Genomic DNA, 23,535 nt, shown 5'->3' with positions numbered 1-23,535 from the left:
AAAAAAAAAAAAAAAAAATTAGCTGGGCCTGGTGGCGGGACTCTGTAGTCCCACATACTTGGGAGGCTGAGGCAGGAGAATCACTTGAATTTGGGAGGCGGATATTGCAGTGAGCCAAGATCACACCACTGCACCTGGGTGACAGTGCGAGACTCCGTCTCAAAAATAAATAAATAAAATAAAATAATATAAGCTGGGTGCAGTGGCTCACACCTGTAATCCCAGCAATTTAGGAGGCCAAGGCAGGTGGATCACCTGAGGTTGGGAGTTTGAGACCAGCCTGACCAACATGGAGAAACCCCATCTCTACTAAAAATATAAAATTAGTCAGGCGTTGTGCTGCATGCCTGTAATCCCAGCTACTCAGGAGGCTGAGACAGGAGAATTGCTTGAACCCGGGAGTCAGAGGTTGTGGTGAGCCAAGATTGCGCCATTGCACTCCAGTCTGGGCAATAAGAGAGAAACTCCGTCTCAAAAAATAAAATAAAATAAAATAAAATAAAATAAAATAAAATGAAATAGGGGCCAGGAGTGGTGGCTTGCGCCTGTAATCCCAGGATTTTGGGAGGCCGAGGTGGGTGGATCACCTGAGTCAGGAGTTCAAGACCATCCAGGCCAACATGGTGAAGCCCCTTCTCTACCAAAAATACAAAATTTAGCTGGGCATGGTGACTCGCACCTGTAGTCCCAGCTACTCGGGAGGCTGAGGCAGGAAAATTGCTTGAACCCAGGAGGTGGAGGTTGCAATGAGCTGAGATTGCACCACTGCATTCCAGCCTCGTGATAGAGCGAGACTACGTCTTTAAATAAATAAATAAAATAAAATAGATAAACAAATAACTAAAATTAACTGGGTATGGTGGCACGCCTATAGTCCTAGCTACTCAAGAAGCTGAGGTGGAAGGATCACTTGAACCTGGGAGGTCGAGGCTGCAGTGAGCCATGATGGAGCCAATGCACTCCAGCCTGGCCAACAGGGCAAGACACTATCTCAAATAAATAAATAAATAAATAAATAAAAGAAAAATAAAAGAACCAATAAAAGTAAAAACAGTTGTGAGCCAGTCTGGATTTTCTGGTCCCATTTTACGTTTGCCCATTTGTTCTAGTCTTGTGTAGCACTGAGCAGTTCACAAGCGTTTATTAAGCACTACTCCATGCTGGCACCAGACTCCATGCTGGAACTATGACTCTGTAACAGGCAGACCCCATCCCAGTCTTCAAGGGGCTGACGCTGCCGAGGGGAAGTAGACACACTGTCAGGGTTCAGGGTGCTGCGTGCTTGGGCGCAGGGAGCTGATCAGAAAGTGCTCCAGGAGCACAGGGCACAGGCATCTCATCCAGGCTGGCTTTCTGGAGCAGTGATGGATAAATTGCGATCTAACAGATGAGTAGGAGTTAGTCATATAAAGTGGGCTGGAGGCCGGAAGTGGTGGTTCACCCCTGTAATCCAGCACTTTGGGAAGCTGAATTGCTTGAGTGTAGGAGTTCAAGACCAACCTGGGCAACACGGCAAAACCCTGTCTCTACAAAAAATACAAAAATTAGCCAGGTGTGGTGGCACACGCCTGTAGTCTCAACTACTCAGGGGACATGAGGCAGGAGAATCACTTGAGCCTGGGGGGTGAAGGCTACAGTGAGATGAGATTGTGCCAAAGCATTCCAGCCTAGGTGACAGAGTGAGACTCTGTCTCAAAAATAAGTAAAATAGGAGGAAGTCAAAAATGCGGGGGAAGGTCCAAGGGTGACAGCTTTCAGGGAACAGGAACAGAAAGAAATTCCCAAGGCAGGAGCCTAGTGGGGAAGATGGGCTGAAACGGGCTGGAGAGGTGAGCAGGGAAGGGGCAGGTGAGCCAGAGCTCTGGCCACAGCCACGCTGGGAGGAGGGTCTGTGGTGCTCAGCCTGTAAGACTGGATCAGGTGGTGGCACGAGCAGGAGGCCGGTTTGGAGTTGGCAGCCCCCATCGTTTGCCCCAAGGACTGGACAGCAGTGGGAACTGTGGCAGTGGGAGCAGCAATGCCACGGTGCAACGGAGCTGCGGAGGCTCTGGGGCTGGGGGTGGGGCTGGGGGTGGTTGGGGTGGTGATTTGTGTTTAAGTATGAAAAGACCTGGGTTATGGGAAGGAGCAGGAGACATGGGGGAGAAGATTGATAAATGGTAGAATCATGGCCTGAAGTGGTACGACGGGCAGGGGCTGAACCAAAGAGGGAGGGGCCTTGGGGAAGGGCCTGAAGGTGCTGGGAAGAAGCAAGCAGGGAGCTGGGGAGCTGACCTTTCTCCTAGGAGCAAGAGGGGAGAGGCCATCAGGGAGAAAAGGGGTGGACAAGGTGAGTTCTGAAGAGAGCAGAGGAGGAGAAATTAAATGGTAGGAAGAAGGGAGGGAACACTGCGGGTGTGAAGGCCACACAGTGCCCCACTGAGGCTGGAGATGCTGGTTTTGCGGAGACACCTGTCTGAGCCATCCTGGGACCCACATACCCCTTAGAGCAGCCTTACGCCTCCACCCCACTCCTGTACTTACATCCTCCACCCAGAAATGACCCTCAGATGGGAGAAGTGACAGGTGCCCCTGATAAAATGGAGTTTTCTGCAGCGAAGTCCCTACAATGGAGTCGTAGAACGTGTTCCTCGCAGGGGCCGCTGAGATGACAGCGACTCGACGCTTTCGGGGGCGGCTGGGATCCAGCTCCACATGGAAGAAGTGCCTGGGATTCGGCTAGAGGAAAGGCAGATAGCAAGTTTATTTTTAAACCCAAGTGGGCACCGTGGCTGCCAGAGAGAAGCAGACGGCTCTTGGGCAGAGTGGAGATTGGCAGCCGGTCAGACACTTGTCAGGAAGCCTGAGGCTGCCAAGTGGGCAGGGGTTCAGGTGGCGGAGGGCCAGGGCTGAACAGAGGGGTCTGTGGGGGTGAGGGCAGCAGCAATTAACCCTTTGGGACCCAACACCAGCGTGGCCTAAGGAGGCAGCCAGGCCTGGAGGACTAAGCGCAGTGAGTGGGGACCTCAGGCTGGGCTGCCCCTGGGGCCATATGGAGCCGGTGTAAGTGATAACTGTCATAGTCCCTGCACCCAGTGGTGGCCCAGGCTTGGTCTCCATCTGTAGTCAGATGGACCATGTGAATAGCTTTGTGCAAAGCAAAGGAGTTTGTCAGGGACCCCTTGCCACTCCCCATGCTCTAAAGGCCCCTAGGCCCCTTGCATTGGAGTGCTCTTTTTTTTTTGAAACAGAGCCTCCCTCTGTCATCCAGGCTGGAGTGCAGCGGCGTGATCTCAGCTCACTGCAACCTCCCCTTCCCAGGTTTAAGCAATCCCTCTGTCTCAGCCTCCTGAATAGCTGGGATTACAGGTGCCAGCCACCACGCACGGTTATGTTTTCTATTTTTAGTAGAGATGGGGTTTTACCATCTTGGCCAGGGTGTTCTCAAGCTCCTGAGCTCAAGTGATCCACCTGCCTTAGCCTCCCAAAGTGCTGGAATTACAGGCTTGAGCCACTGTGCCTGGCCACACTGGGGTGTTCTGTCAGCATTCTGAAGAGCCAAGTGTTACTTAGTCCTGAGAGCTGACTTGGAATGCCACCTGTGACTGAGGTGGAGGGCATGGCTTCACGGCCTCATCAACTTCATGGGGGCTCGGCGAAGGCTTGGTGGTGAACAGGCCTCCTAAGGACTCCTGCGCATGGCAAGCGCTGTCAGGGCATGTTTCAGGAGCTGTTGCCAGGGATGGTCTCCAGGTTGTAACAGCTTTCGCCTCTTAGAGGACAAGATCCACCGACCGGTGTTTATTTCCCATGTTTGCTTTCAACGCCAAAGGCCTGAAGAGCCCGGGCCGCAGGCACCGGGTTTCTGGGCTGGGCTGGAAGTCTTCCGGAATCGTCCTCAGCACGAAGCCTCGGGCTGGGGCTGCTTCTCTCTCCTGCTGATCTTCCGGAAAGATTGACAGAAATCTTCTTTTGCCTAAAGCAAGTTCCTGGGGCCAGAGCCCCTTTCAGGGCAGGATGAATCTAGGTCTCTCACTCTAGATTAAGTTAAAATTCCTTGATCCTGCCAACATCAGCCTGACTTGTCTCTTGCCTTCTTCTTCTTTTTTTTGAGACGGAGTCTTGCTCTGTCACCTAGGCTGGAGTACAGTGGCACGATCTCAGCTCACTGCAACCTCCGCCTTCTGGATTCAAGCGATTCTTCTGCCTCAGCCTCCAGAACAGCTGGGATTACAGGCACGTGCCACCACGCCTGGCTAATTGTTTTGTATTTTTAGTAGAGACGGGGTTTCACCATGTTGGCCATGCTGGTTTCCATCTCCCGACCTCGTGATATGCCCGCCTCAGCCTCCCAAAGTGCTGGGATTACAGGCATGAGCCACTGCGCCTGGCCATCTCTTGCCTTCTAGCAAGGACTATACAGACAGGTTTCCTCTGACCTTTAAGGAGGCAGTGTCTGCTGCTCCTGACCTAAGTCTTTCACGCGTAGTTGTCTGTTTCTCTTCTGTCCTTTCCTTCTTTCAAAGCTTCCTGGGTGTAAATGTTGCTTCTTAACAGTATCAGTAATACCCACATGTAGGTGCTGAGTTTGAAATTGGGCAAACTAAGATGTGCTTTAAGGGCACAATGCATCCCTGATTTCAAAGACTTTGTATTAAAAAAAAAAAAAGGACGTACCATCTCAATAATTATTTTACGTTGATTATATGTTGGCATAAGAGTATTTTGGATGTAATAGATTTATTTTATTTATTTATTTGTTATTTATTTATTTTTAGTTTTTTAAGATAGAGTCTTGCTCTGTAGCCCAGGCTGGAGTGCAGTGGCACAATCTCAGCTCACTGCAGCCTCTGCCTCCCAGGTTCAAGCAATCCTCCTGCCTGGGATTACAGCTGGGATTATAGGCACCCGCTACCACACCCAGCTAATTTTTGTATTTTTAGTAGAGACAGGGTTTCACCATGTTGGCCAGGCTGGTCTCGAACTCCTGACCTCATGATCCTCCCTCTTCGGCCTCCCAAAGTGCTAGGATTATAGGCTAAGCCACCACACCCAGCCCCCCACTAAAAGAAATTGGCCAGGCATTAGCCGGGCGTGGTGGCACACACCTGTAACCCTAGCTGCTTGGGAGGCTGAGGTGAAAGGATCGCTGGAACTCTGGAGGTGGAGGTTGCAGTGAGCCAAGAGGGTGCCACTCCACTAGGGTGACAGAGCAAGCTCAGTCTCAAAAAAAAAAAAAATTAGCCAGGCATGATGGCCAGCACCTGTGGTCCCAGCCACTTAGGAGGCTGATGTGGGATGATTGTTTGAGCCCCAGTGTTCAATGCTGCAGTGAGCTATGATGCATTGCTACACTTCAGACTGGGTGACAGACTCAAAAAAGAAAACAAAAAAGTGAGGGGGTGAGGGGGATGATTCCGAGGCAATCTGGAATGGTGATTTTATCAAAAGATTTTCTTTTCTTTTCTTTTCTTTTTTCTTTGAGACAGAGTCTTGCTCTGTCTTAGGCTCCTGAGTATCTGGGACTACAGGCCCGCACCACCATGCTTGACCTTTTTTTTTTTTTTTTTTGAGACAGATTCTTGCTCTGTCATCCAGGCTGGAGTGCTGTGGCACCATCTCGGCTTACTGCAACCTCCACCTCCCGGTTCAAGTGATTCTCCTGCCTCAGTCTCCCGAGTATCTGGGACTACAGGCACGCGCCACCACATCCAGCTAATTTTTGTATTTTTAGTAGAGATTGGATTTCACCATATTGGCCAGGTTGGTCTCGAACTTCTGACCTTGTGGTTCTACCCACCTCAGCCTCCCAAAGTGCTGGAATTACAGGTGTGAGCCACCGCGCCCGGTCAGTTAATTTTTTTTTTTTTTTTTTTTTTTTTTTTTTTGAGACAGAGTTTTGCTCTATCGCCCAGGCTGGAGTGCAGTGGGGCGATCTTGGCTCACTGCAAGCTCCGCCTCCCGGGTTCACGCCATTCTCCTGGCTCAGCCTCCGGAGTAGCTGGGACCACAGGCGCCCACCACCACGCCCGACTAGTTTTTTGTATTTTTAGTAGAGACAGGGTTTCACCGTATTAGCCAGGATGGTCTCGATCTCCTGACCTCGTGATCCACCCGCCTTGGCCTCCCAAGTGCTGGGATCACAGGCGTGAGCCACCGCGTCCAGTCCTAGTTAATTTTTAAAAAGCTTTTTGTAGAGGCAAGGTCTCACTATATTGCTCAGGCAGGTCTTGAACTCCTGGACTCCCTCAAGTGATCCTCCCACCTCAGCCTCCCAAAGTAATAAAATTATAGGCGTGAGCCACAGCTCCTGGCCAAAGGAATTTCTACTTTTGAAAAATAAGGGTTCCTGGGAATTCCTTGCAATAAGTGGCCTTCACTTCAAATTTCAAATTCCTGGTTCCACTCCACGTTGTTTAGGAATCACTCCATCAGAGCTGCTGGTAACCAGTTCTGAAACCACAGTCAGTCTTTTCAGATGTTCCATTCGGGTCGGATCTGATTCTCCACTCCAACCTGTGGAGATTTGTTTCCTCTCCTGGCCAGTTGGGAAAAGGTGAGCTGGCATCCCCAGGCAGGCAAGACAAGGACAGAGAGTTCGGTGCCTCTCCAGCATCCCCTTGCCTACTACCCACGCAGGGGACACTTAGGGCTCCAGGGTTTGGTCCAAGGCTGAGAGGTGTCCGGCAACTCTGCACTGACCCTTTTTTTTTTTTCTTGAGACAGAGCCTTGCTCTGTCGCCCAGGCTGGAGTGCAGTGGTGTGACCTCAGCTCACTGCAACCTCCACCTCCCAGGTTCAAGTAATTATCTGCCTCAGCCTCCCAAGTAGCTGGGACTACAGGCAAGCGCCACCACACCTAGCTAATTTTTGTATCTTTAGTAGAGACAGGGTTTCACCATATTGGCCAGGCTGGTCTCGAATTCCTGACTTCAAGTGATCCACCCACTTTGGCCTCCCAAGTGTTGGGATTATAGGTGTGAGCCACCATGCTTGGCCTGCACTGACCTTTGAGAGTCGCAAAGGCTGAGCCTCACCTGTGCCCTCTCTGCCTTCTTGCCATTCATCTGCCAGAAGCCACCCTTTCCGTATCTAGAGGGTCAGCTGAACCACACATGAGACCTAGATAGACTGGGAACTGGGAGCTGAGAAAGGGTTAAGCATGGACATGGAGGAGTTGAGAGGCAGAAGCAAAGGAGAAAGTTAAAAATAGTGTTATTCAGCCTAGAGCAAGGAAGACAAGGGCACAGCTAGACTTCAGTTCATGACTGATCGGTTTGAGAATGATTCTTGCTTTTTTCCCCCTGCACTCTGAATAGGAAGAAGCTGACCTTCTGCCGCGGGAGACACTGGAGTTAGATGTTACCCAGTGTCCTGCGGCGACCAGATGCCAGAGTAGGAATCTAAGCTGAACGAGGCCCTGGGTCCTACTCTCTTGACACGTGATCTGAGGTGGCCTTGGGAACTCTACCTGTTCAGGAATGGGGGGCTATGATCCCAAAGCTTCTAGCTGCCAATTCTCACCAGGCCCCTGCTTGGTGCTGCTATTTCTTTCTCCACTTTTTCTAGCCTTTCATTTGTTTCCCTGCCCCCAACTGCTTCTTTTTATCTTTTCCCTTAACAAACAGGACTTCCAGAGCCCAGTGGATCCTCCCCCAGTTCTTCCTCCCGGGCCCTCAGTCTGTGAATACCTCTAGGCCCAAGCACTCAGCAGGGGGAGACAGGAATAACCAGCGCAGGTTCCTGGCTCAGACTCAGCCCCCAGCCGGGGCAGGGACTCCCAGCACTGGCCTTACTTAGTCCCCTCCTGCCCCAGGCTCGGCCAGAGGGCACAGGCGTGGGGAAAGAGCAGATTCCCTGCTGCCCAGGAACACGATGCCCTGGGACCAGACAGGCTGATGGTTTTGTCCAGCGTTTCGGAATCTTTTGGGAGGAGAGGAGAGGTTTCTTTGGCTTCAGCCATAAAAGGGAAGTTGGGTCTCCCGACTTTTGGGAAAATGCTTTTCTACTCGCCTCGCCTCCTGCTTTGCTGGAGTCAGAGGAGGGGCACAGCTGTCTTTGTTGGAAGAGCCGAAGAAGCAAAGTGGGAGGGCCAGGCCTCCACCCTGTTTCCTCACCATGAATGGAGAGGAACACCCCTTCCTCTGGGTCCTGGAGCTGGTCCTGAGCGTTCCCTTCCTGCCTCCAGCACCCCAGTTGTCATGCTCCCTCCAGAGCCAGAGGGGACAAGTCACAGCATGGCCATTCACAGACAAGAGAGAGACACAAGGTTGGTGTGAGCTCCCTGGAAGCCCCAGGATGTGATCTTTAATCGATGCTCCTGGCCTTGCCTCCCCACCCCCAGCCCAGGTGGCGTATGTACAGGATGCTGTGTGGAGGCCCAGGCAGAGGCAGCCTCCACTCCTCCCTGGGTTCTGCCACGGTAGGCACTCGCCAGGGCGGGGCAGGAGGATGCAGACAGCTGGGAGCCAGGGTGGACTGGTCACAGGAAGTCTCATGTTCCCTACCCCATATACATGAGCACACACAGACATGCCCGTGTGTGCAGAGGTATTCACACTTGTGCAGAGATGTGGATCCAAAAGCTGTGCCCAGATGCACTGTCCCTGTGTGCACGCGTGCACCACCACCGGACAGATGCCTTACAGCAGCTCAATAGTGTGATGCCCAGCCCTTTCCCCGCCCCACCTCAGCTTGTAGGGCTGGTGGGGCAGAGCTGGCTGGGGGGGTCCCTCCACTCAGCCCTTAAGTGGGCAGTGCCAGCTGGAGCTCACTGTGAGGACCCCACTGCTGTCAGGTGCATCCAGCCACCCAAAATGATGTCAGCGGGTCCCAGGCCTGTTTGCCCCTGAGGGGGTGTGAATAAACGGGGAGCGATTTCCTCCACAGCGCCTCCTCGAAGGTGCCCCAGAAACAGAGGGCCTCAAACAGGCAGCTCACGGGCCCTGGGGTGTCAGAACTCCCTGGCGAGTGAGGGCAGGGCACCCCTGGTGACAAGAACTGTATTCACTTGTGGCTTTCATCCATCAGGTAGCTGGCCCCCATCTTGCCCCTGCCAGCTACCTTTTAGGATCAAGGAGCCAGAGCTCTGCCCTCCCAAGCAAGGGTCAGGAGGGAAGGCCACCGGCAGGATTGTGTGAGAAGACTGAGGAGCTGTGCATGGCTCCGCCTGGCTCTCAGGCTCGCTGCAGCAGGGATGGGCGGGGGCACGTAATGGGGGAAACATCTGTAAACTTACTACCCGGCCCTGGAATGGGGGTAGGGAGTGGAATGGACTTGATGGGGCCTTAAGGACTTCTAGTAGCCTAGGATCGTCCATGAGGCTTCCCTTTCCTGCTTCCTCTTGCACATCCCAGGCAGAGCCCCTAACCCTCCAGGCACTGGGCCACCTTTGGCCTTCCCTACCTGGGAGAGTCCTCCCCAGAAAGATGGCCCAGGCGGGGACATCTAGGCCACACCAGGGGGCACCTAAACCCTGAGTTGGCCCCAGAATTACCCTTCTTGAAAGGGGGAAGGTGCCATTTTATTTCAGGAACTATGTTTTCTAGACCCCGCCCCCCCCAAATCCATGCGTCCTGACAGGGACAGCAGGACAGCTGTTTAGAATTGAAGACGATCTGGGACATGTGGTTGCCGTGCCCATAACCTAGGCCTTGGGCACAGCACAGGCAGCTTTGGTTTGAATCAGCACTCACACTTCCTCCAAGCTCAGCGGGGCTAAGCGGGGGCAAGCTGGGATGCCCAGCCCCTGCCTGTGCTCAGTGACAGGACTCTGGGCGTGGTCATCCTGGGGGAGGGTCTGGGGATGGCCACACCTCAGTTTCTCTGGGCCCCCCTGTAAATGTCAAAACATCCCCACATCTGCCCTGGCCCTAGCACCCCCGAGTTTACATTCATCGATTAAGATTCAGTTTTTAAAAATGTAGATGTCAGCCCCGTCCCCCTAGGTCCCAGAGAGGTAAGACCCTGGTCTCAGCTGCCTGGTTGCAAGGAGGGGCCATCCAGGCTAGGTCCACTGATGGCTGCCTGGGGGCATCCCTCCAGGCCCCCCCGAGTTGAGCTGTGGCAATCCATGAGATGGAAGCTACATTCACACGGGGGCGGGGGGTGGGTGTGCAAGGCTGAGTCGCAGGAGGTGGGCGGGGGACTGTGGAGGAAGTGCACTCCAGGCCTGGTCCACCCTGGTGGTGCCAAGGGCAGGGCCACAGCCCCCACCCAAACCCCTGCGGAGCCAGGAGTTGAAGGGTTTGGACCTGGAAGACATTTGCATGGTGCCTCCCTCCGTGGCTGGATGGGGGCAGCCTCGTGGTTCAGGGCCGAGACGGTGGGTGCCAGGCTTGGAGGGAGGCGGGTGGCACTTAGGCCCCTCCAGACCTGGAACGGAGAGGGGGCATCAGGGGAGGACATGAGCAGGGGCCACGGGGAGAGCCCCCCAGCAGGGCCCCCGGAGCTCAGTGCTGGGCCCTGGAGGCAGGCGGCAAGTCACAGGCTGGCCGGGGAAGGGATCTGTGTGAGGTCAGACAGTGGTGACATGGAAGACAAAACAGATGGGACGCACAGGGAGGGCCCTCCCAGGGATGGGGACCGCCAGGGGCACAGCTCCAGTTCCACTTGGTGGCGGGGGAGGGCCTGGCCGCAGCAGGGCAGTCGAGAAGGACGTGGCCTGAGCGGGCGAGGGCAGCAGGGACCTTCTTCCCTGAGCGAGGCTCTCCCACCCCTGCTGGGACAGCCTGGCAGCAGGGGTGGGGGAATCAGCCCCCGTTTCCCATCCACAGAACGCGGGGTGACGAATGAGATGGAGGAGACAAGGACAGCGGGAGGGATGACGTGGCCGGCATCACACTGCCCCCTGCTGGGTCGGGTCGTACCTTCCTCGGCGGATGTTTCTGCAGGGGGAGGATGGTGGAAGGGGAGAGGAAAAGGAGACATCTGACCTTCTGCTTCTCTCAGGGAGGGGCCTTTGGCTGCCATGAGACCCCTTGCCCCAGAGCAGGGCCAGGGTCCCCGGGGCCTGGACACTAATGTAAGGGCCTGGGAGAATTACCTAGGGCACCCCAGGTAATTACAAAAATTACAAAAATGCATCCCAGGTTCCAGTTCTGACTCCGCCACTAACTCAATCATGTGACCTTGGGCCGTGGGTTCCTCCTCTGCACATTAAGGGGGTTAGACCAGCACAAGGACCCCAGACTTAGACACGCACAAAGCATGATAGGCTGGGTGGGGACTGGGGACCAGAGGACACATGCCTGGCTTGGGCAGCCCCTGCCCAGCTCCACTCTGTGGCTATTCGGGGATGCTTAGAGGAACGCTGGGGTTCAACCTCCTCATGTTTCCAGAGCTGGAAATCCGAACTGCTAGTGTAAAATCTCCTGATTTCTTTTCTTTTCTTTTCCTTTCTTTCTTTCCTTTTTTTTCTTTTCTCCTTCCTTCCTTCTTTTCTTTTCTTTTTTTTTTTCAGTCTTGCTCTGTCGCTCAGGAGTGCAATGGCGCGATCTTGGCTCACTGTAACCTCCACCTACCTGGTTCAACCAATTCTCTGCCTCAGCCTCCCAAGTAGCTGGGATTACAGGTGTGTGCCACCATGGCTGGCTAATTTTTGTATTTTTAATAGAGACAGGGTTTCACCATGTTGGCCAGACTGGTCTGGAATTTCTGACCTCAGGTGATCCATCTGCCTTGCCTCCCAAAGTGCTGGGATTACAGGCGTGAGCTACCTCATCCAGCCTAAAATCTCCTAGTTTGGAAACGTTAAGCCCTGCAGGCGACTTGGGCCTATGACGTGTGAGCTCTGGTTTAGTTGAGTTTTCAGGGAGGGCCCCTCACCTCCACCAGTCAGGGGTTCTGACCCTCCCATCAAGGATGCCAGGGGGCACAGGGTGTGTGCGTCTCTTACTTAAATCCCCAGCCCGTGCCACCCAGGACGATGGCTGCAACCAGGACAGCCCCGGCGATGGAGCCAATGATGATGTTGGTGCCGCTGGGACCTGGGGAGAAGGGCAGGGCTTAGTTGACAAGGACAGGCATAGAGAGTGGGACAGACAGACCCCCCTCGGCCAGCTCCAGCCTCACCTTTATATCTCTCTGTCTCCCCTGTGGGTGGGGACGTGGGCAGGGGGTTGTGGATACTGCAGTCTTTGCCTGTCCAGTCTGGCTGACAGATGCACTTTCCTTCATTGCTGCAGACCTAGAGGCAGGGCAGGGCCAGGAGAGGTGAGCAGGGGCCTGTCCCCCCTTGAAAGCCTTTCCCGCCATCCCAGGCTCCAGGCAGTCACCCCGTGGTGGGAGCAAATCCGGCGCTCCCCACTGCCGGGGCAGGTGCTGAAGTTGAAGGCAGAGGCTGGCAGGCAGCGATGGTCCAGGCACAGCATGTTGGGCCCGCAGGCTGTGCCATCCTCCACGTAGCTCAGGTCAGAGCCGTCCGCCAGCTGCACGTGGCCTCCCCTGGGGAAGCGACACAGCCAGCCTCAGCCCTCTGTCTCCTCACCCCCAGCACAGCTGCAACCTTCCCTCCCTAGTCTTGGTCCTGGCAGCACCTGCAGTCCAGCTCCTTGCCCTGGTGGTAGAAGGTGACACTACTGATGTCTCCTACCAGGTCCCCTAGCCGAGGAGCTCCAGAGACGTTGACACAGAGGAGGAAGCCACACAGCACATCCCTGTTGGGGCACATAGAGACAGTGAGCCCCAAGTTTGACCTCAGACTCAACTACTGAACTCTAATCTGCCCTCACCCTGCACCCTGCCACCTGATTTGCCACGTTTCCGCCCATTGGGACTCACAGGCTCCTCCTGGGAGAACCTGTTGCCCCATCTCTGAAAAGTCTCACACCCCCCCTGGAGCTGAAAGGCCCTCTGGGAGCCTCAGTACTCACTGCTTACTGCACTGGACCCAGCCCGATCCTTTGCGCCCACAGCTCCCACGCTCAGTCCCCTCCACGTTCAGCTTCTCATAGCAGAAGCGATCAGCAGCCGCTGTGGGGAGAGGATGCCAAGTGTCACCTCACGCACCCCAGGACGCACCCCAGGACCCACCCCGAGACCTCAGGCCTGCATCTCCCACACTCTGGCCTGATCCCCAGGCTGCCTGCCTGGGTCCCTGAGATCCTGGGGAGCTACACGCTTGGGGGCCTGTTCAGTTGGAACCCACTCTCCCCAGCCCCTCAGCTCTGGATCCTCTGGAGTTCCCGCTCCTAGCCCTAGCCAGACTCACCATGGCCCCAAAGAGCCTGGCACTGCCGGTCCCGGGTTTTGCAGCGACCTCCGTAGCAGCGGCCCTGAGGGTCCAAGAATTAGGAGACAAGGGATGGAGATGCTGAGTGGTCACAGTGGAGACAAGAGACTGCCCTGAAGCCCAGGTTAGGAAGGCAGCCATCATACCTGCTCATGGTCACAGTAGTAACCGTCCAACTTGTGCAGGTTAGGGGGGCACTGTGGAGAGAGAGGTGGGGTTGAGCGGAGCAGCCCCAGGACTGGAGCTGAGGGCTGCCTCAGGGAGGAATGCTGGGGTGCCAAGTGCCCCTTATGTGGGGGCTCATGCCACAGGGCTCTTCCACGCCTAGGACAAGCCATCTGTCTGTTTCTGGACCCAGACCACCCGGATTTGCAAGCCCCAGAGCCGCTCCAGCCTCCCTCCCTCGTAGGGCTGGGAGATAAATGCCTGGCATGTAATTAGGTTGTAATAGATGTTAACTAATATTATCATCTACTCTGATCCCTAACCTACACCAGGCACCGGGCCAGGCGCTGGGAATACCAGCCAGACGATACATTCTGGTTTAATGATTGAAGGAACAAAGCCAGGAGCATGAAGAACCCCTTTCTCAGATAATAAAACTGAGTCTGATGACTGGGGGTTGAAGCCAGCTGTGGAGAGGACGGGAGTGCTGAGCACTCGCCCGGGAAAACTAAATCGACAAGGGTAGAGGTTGCCTCGCCCAGGGCTCCACAGGACGGCGGGGCCGGGCGGACCTGGCTCGAGTCACCGGTGCAGGTCTCCGCGATGTCGCACTCGTTCACGGCCTCTCGGCAGGACACACCCCGTGGCTCGTACTAGGGAAGAGACGCGCTCCCAGGGTCAGGCAGGATGGATGCCTCGGCCCTGCCCTCCCCAGGACGCCCGCTCCCCGGGCCCCCACGTCCCCAGGCCCTCCAGCTCCCCAGCGCCCCGTTTCAGGCCTGTTCTTATTTCCCTGCTCCCACCAACTCTTGCACGCTCCCCACCTCGCTCCCAGCGCACTCAGCACCGCCCCCAAGCCCGCCCACGTTCCCTTCCCTCCTTCCTTCTGGGCAGCCTTCCCTTCCCGCTCCTCGTAGCCCCGCCTTCAACATCCTTCAGCCCCGCCCCTTGCTCCCCATTGGCGCTGTCTTCGCATCAAGCCCCGCCCCAGAGGCCTCCGCCCACGAAGGCGCCGCTTCCCTCCCTAGCTCCCGCCCCTTATCTGAAGGCCTCCAATCGCTCCTCCTGCGCCCTGGCCCCGCCTCCCGGCCGGTCTTCCTTACCTTGCAGCGGCGACAGCAGAGCCCGTCGCTACACATGGCGTCGTGAGTCAGGGTACATTTCTTGCAGCAGTTGCCACCTGCGCGGCTGCACTCCTGAGGGACGCGGGAGAAGGGGAGGGAGGCGGGCGAGACCTAATCCTCCCAGTCGGACGCTCCCTAGTGCCCACCCCCGCATCCGGGTCCCCCACCTGGCGCCAGCACCACCGCTCACCTGCACCGAGCCGCAGTCGCACTCCTCCCCTGCCTCCACAAAGCCGTTCCCGCACTCTGGGGGGTCCAGGAGCTGGACCGGGAGGACAGGTCGGGAGTCTGACCCGGACCCCGCCCAGGCCCCGCTCCCATGCTCCCCGCCGCGGGGCTGGTACCTTGAGGGGCTTGTTGAAGAGGCAGCTCCCACCACCCTCCTGCAGAAACTGGTTGTACTCGTCGATGCTGCAGCGTGAGAACTTGCGGGGCAGGTAGAACCTGGATAGGGCGAGGGGAGGTGCCGCTGGCTGCTCCCTTCCAACCCACCCTCACCCGTCTCAAGGCTGGGGAGGGGGTACACTGGGGGACTTGGTCACCATCGCGAGGAGGTGGAGGATCTTCCCCGGGATTGCACCAGAATCCTCCCGCCTGTCCCTGTCGCTCCCCTCCCCTCCGCTGAACCTGGGGACTCGCAGCCGCGCTGGAGGGAAGGTGTCTCCATGCGAGGCTTGGGCGGCGCCCAGTGGCCACACTGCGCACTGCAGCCTGGCTGGTTTTGGTGTCCCAGCAGGGAAATCTGGGTCTCCCGGGGCAGTGTTTGCGGAAAACTGGGCTTCTTGGGATCCTGAGTAGTTCTGTGAGGTGGGCCTCTTGAGCCCCCTGGTCCAGACTGCCAAACAATGCTCGCTTTAAGACTCCCCTCGCCCAAGACCTTCCCCCGGTTTGTCCAAGAACTCACCCAGTGTCCTCCATGATGCAGCCCAGCCAGATGTCCGGACACTTGCAGTCCCCTGAGGGGTAAGCCAGGCGGATATGAGGGAGGCCAAGGACCACCCCTCCCACTGACACCCTCCGCGTTCCAGAGCTGCTGGGCGTGGGCCACACGGGGGCTTCCGGGGGGCGGATACCTGCTGAGCTCCGGTGTTTGTTCCACATCATGCCCAGGTTCTGCCCCAGCGTCTGGGCAAGGGTCACGGCCATCGCCCCCATGTTGCCGTACTGGGGGTGGGGAAGATGGGGCACAGATGTCTACATCTTCCAACAGGCACGTCGTGTCCCTGAAGCCCCTTTCCCTCAGCCGCCACCCCAGCCATGTCCCCTCACTGCTCACCTCGTTCACACCCCCGCCCCGGGACAGGGAGCAGATGCCCCCCACGTAGGCTGCCCCGCTGCTGGTGCTCTGGAAAGTCCTGCCCCTGGAAGGCAGTGCGCTGTCAGGATGGCCTGCTGCCCTCCCCTGTGGCTCCCCGGGTGGTGGTGGGGCCTTGGGGAGCCCCTCACACTAGAGTCCTTCCTCGGGAGATGAGCCTGGCCCTTTACCTCAGCCTTGGTGACCCCAGGCAAGACCCTTCCCCGCCTCCTTGGGTTCTTGTTTTCTTTTCTTTTTTTTTTTGTCTTTCTTTCTTTTTTTTCATTTGAGACAGAATTTCACTCTTGTGGTCCAGATTGGAGTGCAGTGGCACCATCTCGGCTCACTGCAATCTCCACCTCCTGGGTTCAAGCGATTCTCCTGCCTCAGCCTCCCGAGTAGCTGGGACTACAAGTGCACACCACCACGCCCGGCTAATTTTTGTATTTTGAGGTGGGGTTTCACCATGTTGGCCAGGCTGGTCTTAAACTCCTAAACTGAAATGATCCACCCGCCTTGGCCTCCCAAAGTGCTGGGATTACAGGCATGAGCCATTGTGCCTGGCCCCTTCTTGGGTTCTTTTGCCCATAAGGCAAAGGAGAGGCTCCTAGTAGACCATGTCTAGTTGCAAGGCCCTTTTATTAGATTTTCTTCCCCTACCAGGGCACTGGGTCCCTGAGGAAGGGATGCTGGGACAGTTTAAAAGGGGAAAGACGGAACTAAGAGAAGGTGAGAGACAGAAGAGGACCACCAGGGCTAAGACAAGGGCATCAACCTCAGATTCGCGGGATGATGCCCAGCCTGTTGCACGTGGCTCGGGGGAGGTGGCAGGTGCAAGGTGAGCCCGGTCCCCAGACTCTGAGAGGAGCACCTGGCACAGGGCAGGTGTTAAGTAACCCTAAGGACTGTAGCAACTAGCAGAGGCTGGCAGGAGGTGTGGGGTGGGGGACTCACGAGAAGAGGTGGGTGGCATCGCTGGGCTCAGGCAGACCCTCCCGTCGGTAGACCATGAGCCGGGCCAGGGTCTCCAGGAGGTCATCCTGCACCTGGATCTTGTCCCCATCTGCCCATGTTTCCATGGCAACCAGGACGATGCGAGTGTTGAGCTGCTCCTTGTATATCTGGGGAGAAGATGAGGGGGCTGGAGGGTGGGAGTGGGTGTTGGGGCCAGGGCTGGAGGAGGACCTGTCTCTCTAGGAAGTGGGAGCCAGGGGCTGACAGTGCCCCCTGATGTGTGTGATGGGGTGGAGGCCATAAGGAGGAGGGAAGGAGGCAGGGAGAGCTGCTTACCACGTCAGCCAGGTTCACCACGGACTTGGCAAAGTTGCTGGTGAGGACCACCGACTGTCGCATCTGCTCAAACTGGGAGAAAGAAGAGTGCGAGGAGGGCGAGGCTCCTCTGGGGCCTCCTCCCAGTGTCACCCCCCATCCCTGCCCTGACACTCACCAGCTGGTGGTCGTTGATCACAATTAGCTCCACGTACTTGGTCTCACTGTGCACTGTAGGGTGGCCCCGGCGGACCTGGGGGGTGGGTGGGCACTTGGAATCAGTCCCTTCCATGTCTGACTGATCTCATGGCCAAGCCATGGGGATGGGGGGGTCTGAACTCCAGCCAGTGACAGTGCCAGCTCCCCACTGGCAGAGGGTGCCGTCCTTCCTCAGCTTTGGAATGAGGGCAGGCAGCCTCGGTTTGCCCAGGATGTGACCTCTGTAGATGCCAGCATTAGGGAAGGGGTGGGGGCTTCTCCCAGACACAGTCCCTGGTCCCCAGCCACATCCATCTGAGCCCTCCTTCGCCCCAGCCATGGATGGGGGTGCCCTCCTGCTCCGGGCCATGGCCCGAGGTCTCTCTGCAGCCTGTGGTCTGTGCAGCCCGAGGTCTCTGCAGCCCGAGGTCTGTGCGGGCCCCCGTACCTGCCTTTTCTTTCTCAGCCTCGGCCGGTTTGGAGGAGCCGACTGGGCAGGCACAGCAAACAGGCAGCCTGTGGGGAGGGGGCAGGTGAGGGGGGCACAGCCGGCCCCTCCCCACCCCCCCTTCCCTCCCTTACCTAGTTCCCTGCATCCGAGGGGATCTGGGAGGAGAGGGGTCCGGTAAATGAGGTGGGGAAGGGGTCCCTGCAATGAGGGGAAATTAGTTCTTGGGGTGCCAACTGGGTCTGCTCCAGGCCCACTTGGGGGGGCCAGATCCAGTCCTCACCCCCATCCCACCCTGGGGTGACCCAGAACTGGCCAGAGCTCCCATGTCAGATCTGATCTCCCAGATACTCAGATTCCGGGGTCAAGACCTGGGGGCACTCTGAGAGACAGGGGCAAAGGACATTGGAGCCCAATGGGAGGTCACTTAGGGGACAGAAGGGATATTGGAGCTGGGGGCACAGGGGGAGCTGGGGCACAGGAGGGAGGGAACCAGAGCTGGGGTCACTGAAGAGGGCAGTGAGGCTGGGGTTACTGAGGGAGGAGCAGGAGGAGGAAGAGGTGGCAGCAACAGCTGTTGGGACAAGCTTGGCAGAGCCACCAGAGAGGACGGCAAGGGGCTGTGTGGGGCTTACCTGAGGGGCTCCCCAAGGTCCAGCCACGTCTTGGGGCTCCACAATATAAGTCAAGTTCCCATCAGAGAAGACCCCACTGTGGAGAGAAAGGTGCAGCTCCCCACCGTCCCCAGGCCTGGGCAGGAGGCTTCTCCCAGCTGCCTGGCCCCTCCCGGTACTCACTGCAGCCCCTGGCAGGTGGAGAGGGCGGCAAAGGAGTGCAGGTTCCCCCGGAGCTTCCCCTGGTAGTAGCAGTGGTCTCCAGCCCCCTGGAGGAGCAGAACAGTGAGAGAACGCTGGCATGAGGCTGGGGGCAGCTGACAGGCCTCAAGGCTTTTTGGGGGCCACTGAAGCTGCCCTGTGTGCAGGTGGCCACAATCCCCGAGTACACCTGGGGCTCTGGAGCCTGTTTCTAGATGAGTGGTGCTCCTAATTTGTTGTGCCACCCTGGGCAAGTTCCTAGCCCTCTCTGGGCCTCCTTCACCTCATCTATAAAATGAGGAAGCTGGACTGTAGCAAAGGGTTTTTTTGTTGTTGTTTTTTGAGACAGGGTCTCGCTCTGTTGCCCAAGCTGGAGTGCAGTGGTGCAATCTTGGTTCACTGCACCCTCTGCCTCCCGGATTCAAGCCATTCTCATGCCTCAGCCTCCCAAGTAGCTGGGATTACAGGCATGTGTAATTACAGGCACATATAGCTAATTTTTCTTTCTTTCTTTTTTTTTCTTTTATAAGACGGAGTTTTGCTCTTGTTGCCCAGGCTGGAGTGCAATGGCACGATCTCAGCTCACTGCAACCTCCACCTCCTGGGTTCAAGCGATTCTTTTGCCTCAGCCTCCCAAGTAGCTGGGATTACAGGTGCGTGCCACCATGCCCAGCTAACTTTTGTATTTTTAGTAGAGATGGGGTTTCACCATCTTAGCCAGCCTGGTCTCAAACTCCTGACCTCGTGATCCACCTGCCTCGGCCTCCCAATGTGCTGGGATTACAGGCGTGAGCCATCGTGCCCAGCCTGATTTTTCTATTTATTTATTTATTTGTTTTTTGAGATGGAGTTTCGCTTTTGTTCCCCAGGCTGGAGAGCAATGGCGTGATCTCAGCTCACTGCAACCTCTGCCTCCCAGGTTCAAACAATTCTCCTGCTTCAGCCTCCTGAGTGGCTGGTATTACAGGCACGCACCACCACACCTGGTTAATTTTATATTTTTAGTAGATACGGTGTTTCACCATGTTGGCCAGGCTGGTCTCGAACTCCTGACCTCAGGTGATCTGCCCACCTCAGCCTCCCAGTGATGGGATTATAGGAGCCCGGCCTACAGCAAGGGTTCCTAGCCTTTTGCTTGGGCTGAGGAAGGGATCAGACTCCTTTGAGAATAACAGGCAGTGTTTATTTAGCACCTACCATGTGCCCAGCACTGCTCTGTGTACTAACCATATATTATCTCATTTAATCATGTACTCGCCCCTAACATCACACACAACTTCATGCACTGCCTCCCAGGACAACCCTGGGCCTGTGGTTGACTGAGGAGTGATAGGCAGCATGTGTGCTCCAGGCCAGACTTGTGGGTTGGGACTTGGGGGACCTGCGGCACCCTTCCCCTCCAGCTCTGCCTCCTGCAGAATTACTTGTGCTCCAGTTACTGAACAGGCGGTGGGGGGTTGGGGGGGTGAGACAGGCTATTTATAGACACTCATTCATTTTCAGGCTCTAGAGCCTGCAGGGCGGGGACCCTGGTGTCCCAGGCAGCTGGGATTTTCCAGGTACTGAGTAAAAAGGGCCTTTCCTCAGCTGCCCCTCTCAGGAGAGTCTGGAGAGGGGGATTCCTGGCAGCCGGCTCGGAACAATGAGGGTCCCTGTAGGCCCCATGCAAGGCAGGTGGGCTCGGGCCAAGTGAGGGGAGCTCGGGGCCCCATGCACTCAAGCTGCCCACTGTCCACGTTCAGAGCCTTTCAGGTCGGGAGAGAGGGAAGGTGCCGAGGGGCCAGGCCCAGGACCCCATCTCCAGCAGCCACCTGTCCCTATACCTGCGACCACAGAGCCACAGAAACAGCACCTCCCTTCCACCCCTGGCCCCGGTCCCTGCAGAGGCACTCACGGTGCTGTGCTGGGTTGTTCCCTCCCGGCTGAAGTGGCGCTCCACGTATTGCGAGGAGAGGAGGTGGCTGAGATAGAGGGGGCAGCGGGAAGGGGGGTCACGGGCGAGGTGAGGTCTGGCTTGGGGCCTGCCCCAGCTCAGGATCCAGGTACCCCCTGCCCTGGCTCAACCCACAGCCCCCCAGCAGCCAGGCCCTCGCCATGCCTCCCCCACCCCACCACCACCCTTCCTCCTGGGCTCAAGGCCACACTCACTGGTTCAGCTCCAGGTCCAGGGTGAAGTTTGAGTTGAAGGCTGGGATGACGAAACTCACCTGGGCCAGATGGACAGGCTGGCGTGGGGGGAGGGCAGAGGGGGAGTCAACTCAGGGAGGCCTGAAGGTGGGAGTCGGGGGGACCCCGAGACAGACAGTAGCCCTGGGAGGGGGTGGCCAGCCCTAGCAGCTGAGGGGACCATTGATTTGGGGACGAGATGCTTTGCCCAAGCTCTTCTTCCTCCACGACCCTGCTCCTTCACTAGTGGGCAGAGGCAGGAGTGCTCAGCCCTGAGCACAGCCGCCTTTCTGCCCTCTGGGCCTGGGCACCTATGCATCAGGGGGCTGGGCGGCAGGTGCAGTCGGGATGGAGAGGGCCAGCCCGGCCAGCCCTCTGCCTCATTATGCCCTCCTGGCTGGTGAGGGGCACCCCACCATCAGGCAGAGTAACAGGAGGGCCCCAGGAGTATCATGGGGAAAGGACAAACAGGAAGTGGGAGGCAGGACCCTTGCTGCCTGTTTCCCCTACCCTGGCGCCAGACTCTATCTACATAGGAGGCCTCGGACAGGGGCGAGTGGGTGGGAATGGATGGTTGCACCCCTGGAAACTGGGCGGCAGGCGGGTGCCATCCTGTTGGAAGGACTTGGCTCCTCTACCCCCAAATCCATTGCCCTCTGCCTCGCCCAAAGCAGCTCATCTTTAATATTTCAATCCCATGGTTAATTTTTAAACACGGAAGTTTTCCTGATAAATTTTTCAAAGTGCAGTGAGGCTGGAGGCTCCAGGTTGCCACGGCAACGCACGAGGCCTGAGCAAGATGGCGGCCCCCCAGGCCTAGGCGCTCGAGGACGCCCGGATCACAGCAACCCCAGGGCCCAGGAAGGGCTGAGAGGACTCAGGACTGGGGCCTTCTCCCTACCCCTTGTTCATTCCAGAAGACTGACTCCAGACCCCCACATGAGGGTCACCCACTCTGCCCTGCAGATGGGAGGTTTTTGTTCGCCGCCTGGCTTTTGTGGTGGGGACAGCAGGTTGCAGAAAGGAAGACAGCCCCAAGGTCACGGTCATGAAATCCATAGCCTATGCCTTGTCATTCTTCCTCCTCAACCACCTCATCACTGCTAGTCTTTACCGAGCACTTCTTGTGTGCCAGGCCCTGGTCTAAACACTACAAGTATCGCCTCGTTTGATATTCACAGCAACCCTATGGGATAGATTACTGCCATTCCCATCTGAAAGATAGGGGATAGGCACAGTGGGGCTGACCAACTTGCCCAAGGTCACATAGCTAAAAAGTGGTGGAGCAAGGGAGTCTGCTTCTAGGGCTGTCTCACCTTAAAGGTGGGGTAAAATGGAAGTGGGCCCAGTGTCCATGAGAGGTCCTGAGAGAGGAGCAATGGGGGACCAACGGCCAGGGCCTGGGTGAGCAGACCTCTGTGCCCCAAGGACACCGACTCATCCTATTCCAGGCTGACCAAGGCTCCCAGTTCCATCCTGAGCCCCTAGAGCATCGATCAGCCCAAAATAGAAAGTCAAGGACGAGGAGTTGCCACATCCTCTTCCCAGCCCATGGCCTGAACCATCCTGGCCTTCCCCTGCTCCCGGGACTGTTCCTGCTTGTTCTATCTGCCCTCCACCAACAAGCCCCTATGCCAGCCCCCTCCACAGCTGCCTAGAGGAGCAGTCTGCCAGACCCCTTGCCCCGATGCCGCTCTCTCACCGTGCAGCCTCAGGGATGACCCAGCAACCTCTCTGAGCCTCAGATTTTCCCACTGAAAATGGTCAGATGAGCCCAGATGCGAGGCCAGGAGGTTGGCTGTGTAGTGGGGCCGTCCTGGGCCTGGAGATTCCAGCAGAGTCTGCCCTGGCACCAACAGAATCTCCCTCACTCAGAAGGTCTGTGAGTCATCCCATCCCTGCTTCCTCTCTGTAGAGGCCAAGCCAGCCCCAACTCTGGGGAAGGCCCCAGCTGATAGGGGAGCAAGGCCAGATACTTTAGGACCCTCCTTGTCTACCACCTCCTGCCGCCTGCTGAGCTCTCACCCCTTCCCCACCTGGTGCAGCTGAACTTCAGGGGTGGGCTGTCCCCTGCCCCAGCGGGACACAGGGCTTAGACCAGATAAGCCCCTGGGGCAGTGCCGGGGCAGCTGGGGCTGGGGGCTGGGCATGGCTGGAGGTGGCCCAAGAAGGGGCTGGGAGAGCCCCCAAAAGGCAGTGGGAGAGAGAGAGAGACCACATACCAAGGCATGTTTGTCTGACCTGGCCCCATGGGGGGACACAACTCTGTCCCTAGTCTGAGGGAAGAGATGGGTCAGACAAACCTATCTCAGTCCGCAGAATCTCTGTGGTCCTGGCACCTGGGGGGTGGGGGGGGTGGGGACTCCTGCTGGTACAGAGTCCCAAGACCACCCCAAGCCCAGCTTTAGCCCAATAATTTTTTTTTTTTTTTTTTTTTTTTTTTTTTTTTGAGATGGAGTCTCACTCTGTCACCCAGGCTGTAGTGTAGTGGTGCGATCTCAGCTCAATGCAACCTCTGCCTCCTGGGTTCAAGCAATTCTCTGCCTTAGCCTCCCGAGTAGCTGGGATTATAGGCGCCCACCACCACACCCGGCTAATTTTTTTGTATTTTTAGTAAAGACAGGGTTTTACCGTCTTGGCCAGGCTGGTCTTTAACTCCTGACCTTGTGATCCACTGTTGGCATCCCAAAGTGTTGGGATTGCAGGTGTGAGCCACCCTGCCCGGCGAATGTTCTTTTTTAAAAATTAATTTTTTTAGAGATGGGATCTCACTATGTTGCCCAGGCTGATCTTGAACTTCTGGGCTCAAGCCATCCTCCCGCCTCAGCCTCCCAAAATGCTGGGAT

At 56.8% G+C, this 23,535-nt stretch overlaps 1 protein-coding gene across 7 annotated transcripts in view; it reads right to left on the bottom strand.

Moving 5' to 3' along the window:
* Positions 1-8,249: 8,249 nt before the first annotated feature.
* ADAM11 (ADAM metallopeptidase domain 11) overlaps positions 8,250-23,535 on the bottom strand; it is a 23,515-nt gene continuing 8,229 nt past the window's right edge. The window contains exons 3-27 of one of the 7 annotated variants that reach the window (XM_017876083.1): positions 20,672-20,748; positions 20,418-20,484; positions 18,506-18,591; positions 18,344-18,419; positions 17,843-17,909; positions 17,709-17,776; positions 17,241-17,315; positions 17,084-17,155; positions 16,748-16,914; positions 15,776-15,860; positions 15,573-15,663; positions 15,404-15,455; positions 14,844-14,943; positions 14,690-14,761; positions 14,479-14,610; positions 13,948-14,028; positions 13,357-13,407; positions 13,190-13,253; positions 12,852-12,951; positions 12,516-12,635; positions 12,255-12,423; positions 12,052-12,166; positions 11,876-11,966; positions 10,848-10,865; positions 8,250-10,353 (exon numbers count right to left, since the gene is read on the bottom strand). In XM_017876083.1, coding sequence (XP_017731572.1) covers positions 10,338-10,353; positions 10,848-10,865; positions 11,876-11,966; positions 12,052-12,166; positions 12,255-12,423; positions 12,516-12,635; positions 12,852-12,951; positions 13,190-13,253; positions 13,357-13,407; positions 13,948-14,028; positions 14,479-14,610; positions 14,690-14,761; positions 14,844-14,943; positions 15,404-15,455; positions 15,573-15,663; positions 15,776-15,860; positions 16,748-16,914; positions 17,084-17,155; positions 17,241-17,315; positions 17,709-17,776; positions 17,843-17,909; positions 18,344-18,419; positions 18,506-18,591; positions 20,418-20,484; positions 20,672-20,748 — 2,112 coding nt within the window. In that variant the 3' untranslated portion in view covers positions 8,250-10,337. Of the gene's footprint in view, positions 10,866-11,875; positions 11,967-12,051; positions 12,167-12,254; positions 12,424-12,515; positions 12,636-12,851; positions 12,952-13,189; positions 13,254-13,356; positions 13,408-13,947; positions 14,029-14,478; positions 14,611-14,689; positions 14,762-14,843; positions 14,944-15,403; positions 15,456-15,572; positions 15,664-15,775; positions 15,861-16,747; positions 16,915-17,083; positions 17,156-17,240; positions 17,316-17,708; positions 17,777-17,842; positions 17,910-18,343; positions 18,420-18,505; positions 18,592-20,417; positions 20,485-20,671; positions 20,749-23,535 lie in introns of those variants that run through there. The other 6 variants (XM_017876088.1, XM_017876085.1, XM_017876089.1 and 3 more) reach the window with 6 other exon arrangements.

Source organism: Rhinopithecus bieti, unplaced genomic scaffold (assembly GCF_001698545.2).
Source record: "Rhinopithecus bieti isolate Rb0 unplaced genomic scaffold, ASM169854v2 scaffold_10088, whole genome shotgun sequence".
NCBI classification, from domain to species: Eukaryota; Metazoa; Chordata; class Mammalia; order Primates; family Cercopithecidae; genus Rhinopithecus; species Rhinopithecus bieti.
The sequence above is the reverse complement of the archived record's forward strand: the minus strand, read 5'-3'. Positions and strand labels throughout refer to the sequence as shown.